This window comes from Leptosomus discolor, chromosome 1 (assembly GCF_034619465.1).
Source record: "Leptosomus discolor isolate bLepDis1 chromosome 1, bLepDis1.hap2, whole genome shotgun sequence".
Classification (NCBI taxonomy): domain Eukaryota; kingdom Metazoa; phylum Chordata; class Aves; order Leptosomiformes; family Leptosomidae; genus Leptosomus; species Leptosomus discolor.
Window position 1 is genome coordinate 71,937,213 of NC_141391.1, and position 17,183 is coordinate 71,954,395.

At 47.4% G+C, this 17,183-nt stretch overlaps 2 protein-coding genes across 2 annotated transcripts in view; one reads left to right on the forward strand and one right to left on the reverse strand.

The window, feature by feature from the left end:
- TBC1D8 (TBC1 domain family member 8) overlaps positions 1-7,667 on the forward strand; it is a 50,068-nt gene extending 42,401 nt beyond the window's left edge. The window contains exons 13-20 of the mRNA XM_086482177.1: positions 418-547; positions 834-932; positions 1,490-1,558; positions 3,443-3,683; positions 4,923-4,988; positions 5,574-5,663; positions 5,826-5,926; positions 7,162-7,667. Coding sequence (XP_086338303.1) covers positions 418-547; positions 834-932; positions 1,490-1,558; positions 3,443-3,683; positions 4,923-4,988; positions 5,574-5,663; positions 5,826-5,926; positions 7,162-7,620 — 1,255 coding nt within the window. The 3' untranslated portion in view covers positions 7,621-7,667. The remainder of the gene's footprint in view (positions 1-417; positions 548-833; positions 933-1,489; positions 1,559-3,442; positions 3,684-4,922; positions 4,989-5,573; positions 5,664-5,825; positions 5,927-7,161) is intronic.
- Positions 7,668-8,711: 1,044 nt separating this feature from the next.
- RPL31 (ribosomal protein L31) lies at positions 8,712-14,146 on the reverse strand. Its single transcript, XM_086482178.1, has 5 exons — positions 14,068-14,146; positions 13,224-13,340; positions 11,566-11,691; positions 9,325-9,437; positions 8,712-8,783 (listed from the first exon to the last, which is right to left on the reverse strand). The coding sequence occupies exons 2-5, from the start codon at positions 13,328-13,330 to the stop codon at positions 8,752-8,754; spliced, it is 378 nt and encodes a 125-aa protein (XP_086338304.1). The 5' UTR covers positions 13,331-13,340; positions 14,068-14,146; the 3' UTR covers positions 8,712-8,751.
- Positions 14,147-17,183: the final 3,037 nt, after the last annotated feature.

The following is a 17,183-nucleotide window of genomic DNA, read 5'->3' on the forward strand; positions in this document are numbered from 1 at the left end:
CGCTCGGTAGGCACCAGCGGGACCCTCTGTGTCACCTTGCTGCTGCTTTCGCGGCGTCCGCCTTAAACAATGGGCTTTGTACATCAGACAAGTAGATGTCCTGTGAAATTTCCTGCCAGCACCGCGACATGCATCGACTGCGTCAATGTGCAATATTTACTGCTGCTCTTCGTGCCTTCCCTAGAGTGACGGGCTTCCTGCTCCAGACTTCAAGGAGACAGAAGTTTTCTTCCTTGGGCAGCATTTAGTCATTTGGCTGGCTTGCCGTTCTTTGGATGAGTAATCGTGAAGGCGTTTTTCAAAAGCCTAGCAGCCTGAAAACCTTTCTAAGTCTGAGCCATAAGACTTGTTTGCTTATTTAGATTGAGAAGAGCACAGTGCAGAGTAATCTGTGTTGCTTTTATGTCTTCCCTTCAGGTTTTTAGAGCATGTCAAAAACGAGGAGAGCCCTCTGCCACCTATTGGTAATCACCACGCGTTCTTCAGCGACGACCAAGAAGCCTCCCCAGTGACTGAAATAGCTAACCTGATTCATGACTCCTATGAGGTAAAATACTGCTCCGTGTACACTGGTCGGTTTAGATGGAATTTTAAAAAAGAAAAAGGTTAAATTCCACATGGATGGTTTGAAAGTTAATACACATCTTTACAGATTTCCTAAGTGCTCAAATGCACAAGGCTAGGTGTAGTATAAATACCTACAGTGACAGATCAATTAGAAACTGGGTATGCCTTTTCTTCAAGGAGTCTTAAAAGTTGTATTTTCAGTAAATGAGAAATACAAATATCATAAAATACTATAAAAATAATAAACTTCTGTTCCTTCCATGTAGAAATTTGGAGACCACTCTGTGGCACAGATAGAGCACATGCGCTACAAACACCGAATCCGTGTCCTGCAGAGCCACGAAGACACAACCAAGCAAAATGTGGTGAGTAAGGTATTGCTTTGACTGAGGCAGCTTAACACCTCCTCTCTGGAGGCAGATGGCTTTCGTTTTTTAAAAGGCACCGCCAGACCTTGAAAAAAGGAAGAATCATTACTGACTCTGGAAAAAGCTCTTTCCTGGGATGCTGATGCGTTTGGTTTTTCTTTTGCGGCCAAGTGCATTATTTTCTAGGTTGACTTTAACCTTAAGAACAACTGCAGGATCATCCAGCCCAGCGCCTTGTCTCTGACGGTGGCCCTAGGCAGATGCTCGGGGAAGAGGTTAAGAAGAGAGCGAGCACGATGGGATGCTTCCATGGCCTGTAGCTTAGGGACTTCCCGGCTTTGTTTGTAATAGCCCTTGAGGGATTTCTCTTTTCACGGATCTGTCCAAGCAGTGAACCTAAAGAAGGGGAAAAAATTGCAAAGATTTTTCAGTACTGCAGTTTCCAGCTGTACCACATAAACACAGTCCCTGCGGGGCTCGTGGGCCTGCCTGTGTCAGTGACGACAGGAGGAAAAGATAGTCACTAACATGTTTTTTTTTTCTTTCTTTTTAAGCTCCGAGTTGTCATCCCAGATGTTTCCATTCTTCCAGAAGATTTAGAGGAATTGTATGACTTGTTCAAGGTTGGTCTCCCTGAAAAGCAGGGGATGCACCTATTTGAGGCTTCAGCCTGGGTGTAACTCCTAGCTGGTGCTTTGCAGTGCCGCTTCGGACCTTGTGTCCTCTGCCTGGGCAGTACTATTCGGATGGGATCTTGTCATTTTGCCCTTTCTGTGGTTGTCCAGTTGTTAAAGAGGAATAGAATCGTAGAATCATTAGGTTGGAATAGACTTGTGAGATCATCAAGTCCAACTGTTGACGTGATACCACCATGCCCACTAAACCACATCCTAAAGTGACACATTTATGCATCTTTTAAACACCTCCAGGGATAGTGACACCACCACCTCCCTGGGCAGCCTGTTCCAATGTTTGACCACTGTTTTGGTAAAGAAATTTTTCCTGATGTCCAATCTAAACCTCCCCCGGCGCAACTTGAGGCCATTTCCTCTTGTCCTGTCACTTGTTACTTGGGAGAAGAGACCAACCCCCACCTCACTACAACCTCCTTTCAGGTAGCTGTAGAGGGTGATAAGGTCTCCCCTCAGCCTCCTCTTCTCCAGACTAAACAACCCCAGTTCCCTCAGCCGCTCCTCATAAAAGACTGTGCTCTAGACCCTTCACCAGCTTCATTGCCCTTCTCTGGACACGCTCCAGCACCTCAATGTCTTTCTTGCAGTGAGGGGCCCAAAACTGCACACAGGATTCGACGTGCAAATGGCAATGTACTGATCCTTCAAAGGAGAGTTGCTTCAGTTTCCTTTCTAACTTGCTGCTTGGAAATAGTCCATGAGAAATCAGGTTCTGGTAACTTTCATATGCAGAAGAAATTAAATAATATGTAGCTCTGCTCACTGGGAGCTCTGCAGTGCTTTTAAGTCCTGCTGTCTTAGTGCTCTTTAAAGGCAGACCCTGTTTTCCGTGGGGGAAATATCCCTGTGAACTTCTGCCCTTGCTATTTGTTCCCAATTTTCTAATAGTTTTAATTATTATTTTTTTTTACAACTAAAAGCAGTTTCTACCTCAGTTCCTTTCTGTCAAGCTGATGGTTGATAGAACTGTTATAAAAGTTATTTGGAGACAGGGACATCTAAGCCTGTACAAATATACTTGATTTAGAGGTCCAAGTATGTAATTGTCACCCTTAATGGACCATTTCTTTTGTGTGTTGTTTGTAGCTGTAAATACTAGGTACTGAGAATATGACTGTGGTACGTTCTTAGTGTTACGTAGCTTTGTGGCCAAGAGCAGCTGCATCCTCCCCCCATTAGTGGTTGTAAGACGATGCTGCTGGGGCTTGCTCTGCAGTGCTTCTCTCTCGCTCCTTGCTGCTCTGTTTTTGAGCTTTGACTGGCTTGCACTCTTCCACCTTTCCTCATTTTGTTTCTTGATGGTGGTTCCTTTTTCATTAGCTCCCTTGCTCCCCCCAGGACAGCCTGTTTTGTTAGGACTCCCTGTTTTGCATCAGCTTGTCCCTAAGGGAAGACTAATCAGTACGGTATCCAAATGCAGAGAGAGAATAAATGAGCAGGTCAAGCCTGTATAATGCTTGCCCTGGATTTTCTCTGACGCTCTCTACCTTTGGCTAGTTAGAGACATCCCAGGCCAGATGTGGGCTAATTGAGTTTCAGTAGCCTTCAGGGAATTTCTTCCAGGAACCTGCCCAGTCTCCCTTCAAATTTATTAATTATCCATTGGAAATCAGGAGAGCGCTTGGCTGCTCTAATTAAAGATTCATACTTTGCTTTTTCTCCCAGGGATGGCCTTGTTATCATTATAACACCTCACAGAAAGAGAATTTTGAGCATTTCCAGCACACTTTGATGTGAATGCCTTTGTCTGCTGGATGCGCTCTCTCTGATACCGCACGCAGCAATCCCCCCTCTCCCGCCTCTGATTTCTCCTAGAGGGAACATTTAATAAGGTGTTACTGGGAAACGACGAGTCCGGTCGTCGAGCGACACGACCCCAGCAGGCCGTACGCCGAGCAGTACCGCATCGATGCCCAGCAGTTCGCTAACCTGTACAGGCTGGTCTCGCCCTGGACCTGCGGGGAGCACACCGACATCCTCGCCCAAAGGACCTTCCGGCTCCTGGATGAGAACATGGACCGGCTGATTGAATTCAAGGGGCTCGCCAGCTGCTTAGGTATCAGCTCCCCTGTGGGGTGGAAGGTGGGCAGAGCCCAGGGGGTGCACATGGGTGAGACGTGGATGTTAAAATGCTGTATAACTGGCAGGGGAGGATGCGGGCAGATGGTCTTCTTGGGCTTGTCATTAGCCTAACCAGTGACCTTTGCTAATTTTTTGTCTTCCAATCACCTGAAGTCGATTAGATTTAAAAAACAGCCTAAGGACATGATTGAATATTGTTTTAAAAATATTTGATTTCTTGGACAACAGTAATTTTGTTGAAAATATTTTATGAATTAAAATTATACTTGGGTACGCGTGGAATGCTAGAAAATCCTCTCTGCCAGACTGTTGCTCTCAGTATACCTTTGAAAACGCAGTATACCTCTTTGTAACTGCTTCTTGAAGACTTCATCTTACACAACCAACTGCTTTGTATGCTGAAAATAAGCAGAACAAAAAAAAAATGTGGCCAGCAGGGACTGAGCGCTGCACTAGGGCTGGCCTTGAAGCCACCAGCTGATGAGCCTGCCCATCCCAAAATACGGCTGAAGAAGAAAGTGCCACATCTCAACGGTTGGCTGACCCCAAGTGAAAAAAACTGAATCAATAGCTTCAGTAAAAATCAGTAAATCCGATTCTCGCCACTTAAGCTTTTTAGAATGTGAACCAAGGCACCTTGTGTTATATTGTTATTTGATTCTTAGAGGGATATAACTTTAAATTTAAAAAAAAAAGTTCTTCACAGTATTTCAGTGTATTGGAAAGTTTTAGAATCTCATTTCCACTGCTCATTTAAAATATAAATAGTATTACATGTGAAGTAGTTATCTCCTTTGGGCTTATTCTATAGAACATCAGTAAGGCCTGAAGGGGAGAAATATTAAGAATATGGTGGCCCCAAAGGGAGTTTTCTGTCTCTGCCCTGTCGCGTTCCTGTCAATCTGCAGCAGCAAAGAGCCTTTGCTAGATTCACTGCCATCCTCCTTGCCATTTTCAAACTGAAGCTCCACAGGGTTGGGTGCTCCCAGTCTCCTTTATAAGAACAAAGACCAAAGCAGATGGCTGTCACCTGCTGCTCCTTATTGACAGGCACAACTTAAAATATTCCGATGTAATACACTGGCCATATGTTTTCCTGTATTGTCCATGAAAACAATTATCTTTTGTGCACAGAGAGATGCCTGATTTATTTTAAACTGTGGAAGTAAATGCTCTGGTCCACTTCCTTCTTGTTCTTTTTTTTTCCTTGCAGATGTTATGTATAATGGAGAAATGAATGAGAAGATAAAGTTACTGTACAAGCTGCATATCCCACCGGGTAAGAAGTCTGAAAGGGAATGAATACCTCAGTTTCCCTAAAAGTCTCTTGCTTAAAGCTTTTGGAAAAAGGCTGCTTAATGAACAACGCTGCTTTGCTTCCTTCAGCTGGGAGCATATAGGATGTGCGTTTGTAACGATGCTCACCGCGTTCCGAAATTACTACACAATGTCAAGGCTCACGTCTGCTGCGTTCAGACATCGTTTGCAGCCAATGACACGGTTACATCTAGACAAAGTATGAACTGAAATAACATTTTTGGACGGCTTGTACTCTGTGTACAGTAGAAATCTCCTTACCATCTCTTGATCCAGTTCTGATTAGGTGACAAAATTCTGCGGCAGTTCCTCTGAGCAAAGTTTTTAATTAAGTGTGCCATTCTTGGCAGACTTCCAGCTCTCACTGCAGCACCAGTCTTATTTACATTAACATAATTCTACAGTATGGTTTAACGGAGTACTGTTGAAAAAACATCTTTGCCCAGTTATTTTGCTTTCTTCAAATATGTAAATTTTAAAAGCATAAATAACCATTACGCAGCATTCGAAGGATTAATCATTACATTTGTCACTGTTTTTTGGACAGCTCTCACAGAAAATGAACGAGACAGCCAGTCACCGTTAAAGAATCCTTTGCTGTCAACTTCAAGACCACTAGTCATTGGAAAATCAAATGGTATGGCCAAAGTGGTTCTCTTAATGTGTGCGCGTGTGAGATAACCAACTTTCTGTTTGTTAACCCTACTTTATTATCTCTGCTCTCTGGGGTTTATTTTGAAACGTCCGTTTACTCCAGACTTGAAAACTAATTCTCCTTTTTGTGTCTGCTGCAAAAAAGGTGATGCAGTAGATTACCAAAAGCAGTTGAAGCAGATGCTGAAGGATCTAGCCAAAGAAAAGGATACTAAAACGGAAAAAGAATTGCCAAAAATGAGCCAGGTATGTGCATTAGAGGCTGTAGTCTTGTATTTAAAGAAGTGGAGAGTACTGAAAAATGAAATGATCGAATACAACAGTTTAGCTCTTTCTGAGTTAGCGTAACTTCAGCCTGAGCTTACATTCAGTCCTTTAGGTGTCGAGGACTGGGCTCCTCTGATCCAGGGAGCGGGTGTTTAAGAACTCCCAGCTGCCTTTCTAGCAGCTCCCTCTCCTCAGACTGGCTGGTGAATAGAAAGAATTTCAGGCTGACCCTCACCTGCAGCGTCACAGGCTGGAAAACAGGCTCAGGCAGGCTGGAAAAAGCCTCCCTGCTAGGCACAAAGAATTCCCGAGAATGCACGTGGCTGTTCTTTTCCCACCAAACCGGTAACTTCTTTCTTAGTCCGTCACCAACTGGGACTTGCCCTGTCTTAGCCAAACGCTGACTGAACTGCATGAAGTCAGGCAGCTGAAGGCTCTCGCCATCTTACCGTCTCCTCCCTAAAGCCAGTAGAGCTTTGTGTGCGTTGTTGGCGTAAGGAAATCTCCTGGAGGGAAAAGGGTCCCATGTTACCCAAACAAATGCACGGACACGCAAAGAAAGATGGGGCTACACCCAGAACCCCTTCTGTGCCGGCGTTGCTACGTAGTTTTGAACGGGTGGCACGTCCCTAAGCTGTCAGCTCAGCAGGACCACGTAATGTCTCCTAAGGCATCGCCTGAGTGAACCTCCTGCGGTCCCTTCCACCCTGCGTTAGCCATCCTCTGACTGCCTGAAAGTTGAAGGCTCACACATTTCGTAATATTTTGTTAGCAGAAGAAAAAGAGCTGGGGAAAGATGGGAGAGAAACAGCAGAAGGGAAGTTGCTTGCAGGCCTGTGGATGGCCGCTGTGCTTCTAACCCGTGCTGTGTAACAGCCACCAGCTTCCCACCAGTAATGGTTGTATCCCTTGCCTTGGATCTCACTTGCCCTTTGGTTACCTGGGAGGCCCTGCTCTCCTTTGTCAAGGCAGCAGAATACTTTTTCTGCTCCGTTCCCTTTTTGAGTTGCAGCACTAAGGTTTCTTAGCGTCGCTGGGGGCTGAAATCCCTTTGCTGGTATTTTTTTCAAAGCAGACGGAAGTTCTAAACGAGCATCTAAACACACAGCATTCTGCCTGCCTCGGCAGTACGGCGCCCTCGCCTGACTCCCGAGTTACCCACGGGGTGGCTGTTCCTTCAGTAGCTTGATTTCGGTCTTTTTCGTCCTTGACAGAGGGAGTTCATTCAGTTCTGCAAAACCCTGTACAGCATGTTTCACGAAGATCCAGAGGAGAACGACTTGTATCAGGCCATTGCCACTGTGACCACGCTGTTACTTCAGATCGGAGAAGTAGGACAAAGAAGCATCAGCCTGGGGAGCGGGTCAGACGAGTTCACGGAGGACTTGCAGCCTGAGGCCTCTGCTCCAGACCAGGACGCTGTTTTTACCGACACTGTGAAGACCCCTCACAAAGACTCTCAGCCTTCACCTGTGACTGAAGGGGACTGGACTGTCTCTTTTGAACATATTTTAGCATCCCTCTTGACTGAACAGTCGCTAGTTAACTTCTTTGAAAAACCCTTAGAACTGAAGCCAAGACTAGAGAATGCAAAGCTCAATCAATATAGTCTCAAAACAAATGGAACGAGCTGCCAGTCCCGGGGTGAACACCCAAAACTAAACACACAGTAGCAGCAAACTTGTCCGAAATGAAATGCACTGAAATTATGCCAAAGCACATACTGTAAAAGGCTTTCAATTAGCAGTGGACTTTCGATAAACAATTTGTTGGTCTGTGGTTTTCAGTTTAAGAGCTTTCAAAGCTAAAGGGTGTGTAGATTTGTTTTGTGCCATTGATTTATTAATTATGTTCTTGTTTTGAATGTAAAAGGAAACATCTGTGTACGGAGTGAAGACACCGAAGCCCTCTTCCGCGCTGGGAGAGCAGAGGCTGGCTCCAGTCGTCCTTTTTTTTTTTTTTTTGTGTGTGTGTAAACAGGGGAAAACACTTCTCAGCTACTGTCCCGCAGATTGTTTGGGTTGCCTTTTTTGCACTAATACCGAAAACTGTTTCAATGCTGGTAATTGAAACTATTTTAATATATTTGATTGTATTCCGATTTGTACGTCTTGCTGAAATGTTAACTGTACATGGACTGTGCTTCTGATGTTGGTCTGTGAAAACATGCACTTTTCAATAAACCCTTTTTGTACTAGACTTGTGTTGACAAGTGTCTATTGACGTATGGAAGTGCCTTTAGTCCCTACTTCATTCAACAAATTCCAGTTACTTGACTGGTGAGAACCCCAGGTTTCAGCGCAGCACGCAGACCTGCCCGGGAGAAGCCTGCTGGTTCTGCCGAGTGGTGGGGCACCAAACACAGGGCCTTGACTTCATCCACGAGAGATGACATACACGAAGGACTGCTCTAGCAGGTGTGGGGGTTGGGTTTTGTTGTTGCCATTTGTTGATTTTGGTTTTCAAACAAACTTGGCCTTAACTCAGAAGACTGGTGTAGTGGCTCCTTATTGCTGATAAAGGAGCAAAACCAAACCACCAGGACTTTGCTACCTGCATAGGAACAGTCACCTCTCCTCCTTATTCCGCTCACGTGTAACTGAAGTCTACAGTATCTTTTAATTAAGGAAATGACACAAGTATGTACGAGCCCTAAGCAAGGAAGATACTTTAAGATGTTGTCACCTGGTCAACTCAGTGCTTCATGGATGAGAGCTTGAAGAGACTGGACAATAAAAAAAAACCCAACCAAACAACCTGGGCATAAACTTTCTTTTTATCCTTTTATTATAATGAAAATCAGGTTAATTTTCATCCACATTGACCGTCTGTAGACCTGCAAAACAAGAAACTGTATCACCACCTATTACTAGGACAATTCGCTTTATGCACACGCAAGGCTTCACAAGGAAGCGCACCTGCAGCTTCAAAGCTTGTTTGCCGATCTACTTTGGGAAGAGCAAGCGACACAGGCCAGTATTTCACTTGCAAATAATAATCAATCCTGCAAATAAGATATTTCTCAGGTGACAAGCAGAAAAGGCTCACCCTGATTGAGCTTTTGACATCAGAGGATGTACTTTACATGGGAAAACAAACCTTAAAACTACCCTAACAAGTACGGCCAGTGGTTTTTATTCTCTCAAAATCTACAAGATTATTTCACTGAATTCCGCGTTTACTTTTCAATGCCGACCAGGCAAGCTGGCAGCCCTGTGCTCTACAACAGAGCCAGTTTAAGCCAGCAGTCTGACCCCTCCAGCACACTTTCCATCTGAATTCTGCACTGCCAGAGGAGCTGTCCCACTCTGCTACTGGTTCAGAAGAACACAGCACGGAGCAAGAGGCACAGCGTGGCGTGCGGCGCGCAGCCTTACCTTTGAATGCTGTGACTGGTACGTAGGTAACCAGCGTGTACAGCTTGTTCGGCGAATCTTCATCCTCGTTGCGCTTTCTGGACAAACGCACGCGGATACGGTAAGGAACGTTCCTAAAGTGATCACGACAGATTAATTTTCAGTAAAAAATTTATTGAAACCAGCTAATTCAGAAAAGTTCTTGCTCCACGATTACTAGTCCCCCTCAAATTCTTGAGCTTTGCCTATTTGTGCAAAGACACGATGAGTCAATTCTGTTTCTGTCTCGGCTGCATAACAAGACTGATATCCTGCATACCTTGGAGATTGTACCATTTGCCTTAGGGGAGCTTTTTGGTTTGGTTTTTAGTTTTGTTAAAGTGCGCAGGTTTAGATTTAACAGAACCTTGAATCAGATGAATCCATAATCCAGTGGGAGCGTAAAGTCAGAAGTGCATCACCAGTCTGCCACCAATCCAGGAAATACACTATGAAGATGATCAAGGAGCACAGCGTGGCTACGATCAGCAAGCAGCCGTTACCAACCAGCGCTTCTTGCGAGACTAGAGAACAGCGAGGAAAAAACCCCCAACAGCCTGTTCTGAAAGCCCAAGGCCCCTGTCAAGGGTCAGAGCCCTGCCCAATCTATACGCCAGAAGTCGTGTGGAAATTCTAGTAAGCATTAGACCTGAGCCAACATCTTATTCATGGGCAAAAACCTGTTCGTTTCTTCCTCACAAAGCCCACAGAACCACAACGTAAATCACTTAAGATTATTTTCTTTGTAATAGGCTAGTCACACCTTAGCATCCTCCCCTAATACGGCCCAAAATATGCTGCTGAGGGCAGGCACACAATTACTTGTCCACACCATTCTTCAAGTACTCTCCCACCTCCAATGAACTCGGGATTTCGGTAAACTCCTGCTCAGAGTACTTTGCTCCGTATGTGAGGGAACTGCCTTCTTGCTGTACATTCTCAAGAGCACACTTACCAAATCAGATGGACGTAGTAGTTAAGAAAAAGGAACCTGCTTCCATTTGCTCCCTTCTTGAAACAAATCAAAAGCATTTTTCACTACTTCTTTGCATAGATCACTGACTATCACACAGTGATTTTAGCCTCTCCTGATCCTTCCAGAGACAGGTACGTTTCTCTGCATACATTCGCTACTCTAACTAGGGAAAACTGCAGTTAAACTCGGGCCGCAGAGACAGATGCAGCGACTCCTTGCTCCACAGACCGCGCTCCTGCCAGTTAGCCCAAGGCATCTCGGTGAGCAGCCTCACCACTAAGCTCTGAAGCTGGGCTGCCTCCTGGCTCAGCTGCTACTTCTTTGTTGCACGTGAACTGGAAGAGCCCAACGGGAAGGACGGAGAACCCATGCCCAGAAGACCCAGTAACTCAGTCCCATCTTCCCACTCCGCTTTTGAAGGAAGGGTTGGCCTAAGCACACAGTTCAGGAAAAGGATTGTATGGCACAGGCCAGACTTGGGTATCTAATTCCTAGAAGACGTGGTTTAAAACAAGGGTTCATGTGTATCCAATGTATCACTTACAGTACTAATCCCTACCAGTTAACTTTTATTACCTTTTAAGAGGTCCCACTCCTCACAGTCTTCCTTTTGGACCATCTTCATACATACGAAATACCAGATCAGCTGCCTCTATAGCAGTGATCTAACACAAGTTGTAATTTTTTGCCCCCAAACTACCTATCGTTTGTACTTTCAAGAGATGATTAATGGCCCTGTTTAAACCACACCTCATGATTTCCTTGCGCAGCATTTCTTGATTTATCAATGACCATTTCTCAATTCAGTGGGCTTCGAAACCTAACCCTGCTCAGATACCTCACACAAACCCCAGGTACCAAGCCCGGGACCATGTCACTAAAAAGCCACGTTTCTAAAAACTCTCTGCTGCGACAGGGACTGGGGTGCGACAGCATTACAACACCCCAACCCTTTCTCTCCCCCCCACCCTCCACCCCCAAACCTATCTTTCCTTTGCTTTATTCTTATCAGAGGTAGAAGGAAGGTCTTTCAATTCCAGAGTTTACCGAAGCTTTGCCACAAACGCGCTGAGGGAGCTGACCAGAACACAGAGGCGAGGGAAAGACCAGCTTGGCACGTAAGGAAGGCAGCGTTTGCAAAGAAAATGCAAATCCTGGAGGCTTCCACCCCTCCAAGCCCCGCACCTCCACGTACGCAGTGTCACAAGGTCCTTCCTCGCCTGCTGAGGAAAGCTGCAGAAACCCACCTTATCCCTTTTGCCCAGACCGCCTTGTTCAGCCTGGTGTCAATGCGAACGTCGGGAGTGCCCATTTCCTTCATGGCGAATTTACGGATCTCCTTGAGAGCCCGCGGTGCGCGCTTCTTGAAGCCCCTAGGACAAACACAAGAGCTGTTTCTTTAACTTCAGGAAGCGTCGGCACCGGACGCTTGTCGCAGCATTCAACCCCTGACGTTCTCTAAACATACAATCCACAGAACTGTGTTCCACAGCAGCTCAAGTGTGACCAGACCCTCGCTCCTTAGCTGCTACCCTCAGTGTCTGTGCCTGACAGAAACCACGTACACTTACGCAGCCTAACTTCAGCAAACTTTTGCAACTGCAAGATGTCCCAGATCTTAAGTCTTATTCAAACATGTTGACGTTAGAACTTACTGCAATGTCGCTGAAGAGATCAGAGCCTTATCCAAAGGCCTAGGAGAAAGGCAGTGCGACAGCAGCGATACAAACCTGCCAGAACTGCATCGGTCCTGAAATAAACAGCGGAAGAACCAGCCTGATGCTGTTCTGAAGGACAGCTTCTGCTACGCAGTGTTTCTTCCTGTTAGCAGGACCGATACCACCATTGGAACTGTTTTTTTACAGTCTCGTGCCTATTCTGGACAGATTCTGCATGACTGGGCCTCTACACCAAGAGTCACAGCCGCGCTGTTTCTGCCGTATCTATTACACCCGCACCATGACATGCGACTAGTGCCAGTGCTGGCCCCATGGTGGGTTATGTTTAGTATTATTTGCACCCTGCTGCTGATATTTAGTGCTAGAAATCAGAAGCGGGTGAGCAATTACAAGCAAGATGAGCCTTCAACAAAAGGCATTTCACCCTTAGTACTTCATGCCCCAAAATCAAAGAGGATAACCCCAAAAAGAAAAGCATCTGCCAGGGTCATCAGCCTTCAAAACCGACTGAACTTCCACCACCACCACCCAGCAGGCAAGGCCAGAGCATCTTGTCACCACCTAAAGGCTCCACTTGTGGCCTCCCGTCCTGACCCGCGGTTTGACAACAGTTCACAGTATTGTTCCTCATCCATTCTAAGGTAACTTCAGCAATTTTGCTGTTTTGAGTCGGCTGTAGTTTCCTCCCCCGTGGCTGCAGCCACACACACAGAGAAGCAAAGGGCAACACAGTTTCAAGTCCTCTCAAGCACTTTATGTGTGAGGTTCGAACTGTTGTCAGCTAAAAAGCTGCTCTCATCTATACACAACAAATATTGTTTAATTCAAATCACACTTCACACCATTCAGTGATAAGCACAGAGCCAATCGTGTGATTACAACAACACTTCATTTCTAAAACTGACTGCGGCGGGCTAAACTTTAAACCTGGGAAAGAAGGATGACCTGCGCACAGAGGCTGAACAAATTGAAACCTCAAACTGAGCCCAGGAACACTCACAAAAACAGCAACACGCCTGATCTGAAGAGCCAAATCCTCTGCATAGGTCCGCATGGGCACAGAGCTGTCTCCTCGGCACACAACTGCAGCACAAGGGACTAAACCATCACACACTGGCGTCGGTGCTGGTAAGGACCGTCCTTCTCTGCTGTTTAAAACCCACCGAAGCCACTCCCGAACGCCACTTTGCGTAAGGCCAATGTCACCGACACGCAGCAGCACTTACACGCCATGGATCCGTTTGTGAATGTTGATGGTGTATTCCCGAGTTACCACCTCGTTGATGGCAGAGCGTCCCTTCTTCTTCTCGCCACCTTTCTTTGCAGGAGCCATCGGAGCCACGCTGAAAAGCACCCAGGCACACATCAGATGCGGACCTGGGTTCCCTCAGCCTTCCCCCTGTCACCTCCCCTCACCTCATACCCAGCTCCTTACTTACATAATTCCCACATTTAGAAACTTAAACTTAACCTTAACTCGCGCCCGGGGTCGCGCCAGTTGCAGACTTTACACAGCAACTTTTCAGCATCACAAACGCTTTACTCCCATCTCCCTGGCAGGAACAGGACACGTATCTGAGACTCTCGGACCACTTCTCGTGATGATCGGGCACCTGGCCAGTCCCTAGCGCCCCTAAGAACACCCCGTCCCGCTTCTTTATGCCCAAGCCCCTTCCTTCTTCAAGGCGACCCAAGAGGACAGCTCTGCCCGTCGCGGGAAGGAGACGACGGTGCCAGAGAGGCTCCTTCCAGGGACTGATGCGGCCTCCGTCTTCCCACTCCCTCGCCAAGGCCCAGCACGGGCCGTACGCCCCGCAAAAGCCCCGCAGGCCTCCGCGGGCCTGCGCCCTGCCCGGCTGAGAGCAGGCCTTGGGGCGGGGGGGGGGGGGGCGCGCAGGTAGACGGGCCCTGGCCCCGCCGAACGCGGCCCCGCCGAAAGGCGTCACCCGGTTCCTCCCGCGCTGGGCCGCCCCCCGCGCCGTGCCAGGCCAAGGACTCCCCCACATCGCGGGGTCTGCAGGGCGGATGGCGGCGGATTCAGCAGGCCGCCGCCCCCGGGGTACCACTCACCCTGCCGGGCACAGGCCGCAAAGGAGAGCGCAAGGGACTGTGGGAGCGAGGTGTCCTTCCGGGATGCGGCTGGGGGCCGACTGCGCCGGCGCCAACCGGAGGCGCGCGCCGGGGGAGGGAGGAGCTCAGTCAGGCGGTGGCGCGCATGCGCGCGTGCTGTGCGTGAGGGGCGGGTGGGCGCTCCGCGGTGGTCTGGCGTCCCCGCCTCTGTGTGTCGGTACCGGGGGGGGCGGCGGGGCCCTGCGGCCGCTGGCCCTGGGTGGGGGGGCTCTGACCCCGGAGGGAGCGGCCGCCGGGTCTCCCGGCGCGGGAGCTGCTTGTGGCGGAGCCTCGAGCCGGAGGCCTGGCGGCAGGTTCGCCCAGCGGAGCGAGGGCTTGGCCGCCCCCCAGGTAGCTGCTTGCCTGCTCGCCCCCCTGTTTAGGAGTCTGTGGTTTTGGTGCGCTGTGTGGGGAGCTCGGCTTGGGGGTCGTTGTGCTTTGAGCAAGTGGAGTGGCCTGTTCAGATCTGCAGCTGCTGTTCCTGAGACAGAAACTGGAGCACCTCCCCTGTGAGGACAGGCTGAGAGAGCTGGGGTTGTTCAGCCTGGAGAAGGCTCCGGGGAGACCTTACAGCGGCCTTCCAGTGCTTAAAGGGGGCCTGCGGGGAAGGTGGGGAGGGACTCTTGATCAGGGAGTGTGGGGATAGGATGAGGGGTAATGGTTTCAAACTGAAAGAGGGGAGATTTAGATTAGATATTAGGAAGAAGCTCTTGACTGTGAGGGTGGTGAGACACTGGCGCAGGTTGCCCAGAGAAGCTGTGGCTGCCCCCTCCCTGGCAGTGTTCCAGACCAGGCTGGATGGGGCTTTGAGCAAGCTGGTCTGGTGGAAGGTGTCCCTGCCCATGGCAGAGGGGTTGGAACTAGATGGTCTTTAAGATCCCTTCCAAACCAAACCGTTCTGTGATTCTGTTTCAGCGTGGGGCAGTAGTCTGCAGTAAACACCCTCTCTTGGCCACTTGCCTAGAAAAATGGCCCGAGGTGAGCGATTACGTTGAAACAAGCCACATCTTGGCTATAGTGATCTAGAGCAACAGCCCAGCTCTGTGAAGAGGACTGGCATTGCATTGTGTGTGCAACAAGGGAACATGTGCAATAATCAAAAACCAGAATGTGCGTACTGGGAAGAAATGAGACGGAGCATGAAAAACTAGGTATTGATGTAAATCTGTTCTTGCAAGTGCCCTGTATCCTTCCAAACAATGCAACAAGCCAGCTTATTAGAAGACAACCCCACCCTATTTACAGCTTCTCCCTGTTAGCAACTTAGAGTACAGCTGGCTTTAGAAAGATAAGTGTTTGCTCCGAGGCTGAGCTTGCTCTGGACATGCCCACTGGCAATCGGGAGAGATGTGGGTGTGTTATAACTATCCCTGATCGTGAAACAAATTCTTATTGGAATTTTCACTTCCTGTGACTTCCATCATAGTAGCTGAGATCCATAAAGTGCTGCTTCCACAAGTATTCCCTCTGAGGTGCTCATGTTCCTTCATTACCTCTTTCCTCCCATGAACTTTTTGGCCTGCAGATTTCTCCTTCCCTTTCCCAGAATGAGCCCTTACAGGAGTGGGTGGAATTTATGAAGTTAGCCTCTAACTTGGCCAACTGGCCTTGGCTTAAGTTTGCTACAGTTAATGGAAAGGTTCCTTCAGACATTCAGGCAGTGAAAGAACCTTAGAGTTTAGCTTTTTAATCTTCATCTGGTGGGGTCACTCTTGCTTCACTGAATGCAAGAATTTAAAGAGATGAGCAGGCTAACTCAGAGTGGTACCTGAAGTTAGCAGTAAAGACACTTTCTCAGAGACCAGCTCTGATCGCTAAGCACTTTTTAGAAACCAGATACGTGATTCTCTCATCTTCCTGCAATGAAGTAAAATGAAGGGATTGTATGGACTGAAATACACGGGCACTGATCAGTGCTACCAGCCAGTCTTGCTGTGGAAGCAGCAGGGTCATTTTGCCAGTGGGTTTTCTTCAAGAGGTTTTTAGCTTTTTTCAGAACTCGAGGCAAATGAACCTTCATTTCTGGGAAAGTTTACTTTTACCATTTCCAGGTCCCAGCCCAGTTATCTCCATTGTTCTTCTATGGCACAGAAACCAGAGCGGAACACGTGGGCCCTGGTGATGTGATCCTTGGTACGGAAGGGCGGGAAGGGCAGCGTGGTCTGTACCCTCTGCAAGCTGCCCTGAGGACCATCCCCTTTCAGTCTTGCCCTGGTGAATGAAAACATTACTACGCTCAGTTATCCACCGTGTTCTGTGTTGGAGGTTGCTGCTCCTGCAGCAGAGTCTGCAGAGGGAAAGCAGACCTGTACCTTGGCCGCTCCATCCTGTAGTCAGTTTGAATTTAACATCAGAAAGGGTCTGCACAAGGATTCCAAAGTGGAAACTAGACTGTCTACAGTGTGGGCACGGTAGCAATTCCAGCAGAGATGTATCAAGAAACTCAGGTCAGCAGTGTCTTAAAACACGGAGGGTGGATGTGGGTCAAAGCCCTGGTGTGTGCTGGGTCAAACCATTCTTTCAACCGTCTGCTTTGTCCTAATCTAAAACTGTTCGGTTGGAACTACAGAGCTGTCTGAGGCCTTTAAAGTTTTAAAGGAACTTAAAACGAACTGTCTTGGCTAGCAGCTAATGTAACCTCCTGAGCTATCATCCTCGTCTATGCCATGACAACGATCCCATAGGATAATACTTCTTTTTGCTAACTGGGTGCCAAACACCATTGAAAGCTACGGCTAATGTTAAAAATCTAAAGTGAATCACAAATGTGTGCAAGTCCTGCAATAAAGCCTTTTGGCTATTTTATTTTATTCTACAAATAAAGACAACTGTCCATCATTAAATGGAAAAAAAATAATAGTTGTATATAGCATGAAACAGTAGTTCCCTTCACAAAAACATTTCTAATTCATTAGTTTATTACAAAATATCCACTCACAAAAAAGCACAAGCACAATCTTTATACTTGTGAAATGAGTTGATATTTCATATACAAAATAATTTCCACATAATTCCATATAATTTTATTTTATATAGAAATAGGTCATTATTACAACAGCTGTACAATACACTACTTT

Coding starts and splice junctions, on each gene's coding strand:
- RPL31 (XM_086482178.1), bottom strand. CDS start 13,330: ATGGCTCCTGCAAAGAAAGGTGGCGAGAAGAAGAAGGGACGCTCTGCC. Junction 11,692..13,223: donor CACAAACGGATCCATGGCGT/GTAAGTGCTGCT, acceptor TGTTTGTCCTAG/GGGCTTCAAGAAGCGCGCAC. Junction 8,784..9,324: donor ACCAGTCACAGCATTCAAAG/GTAAGGCTGCGC, acceptor CTTGTTTTGCAG/GTCTACAGACGGTCAATGTG.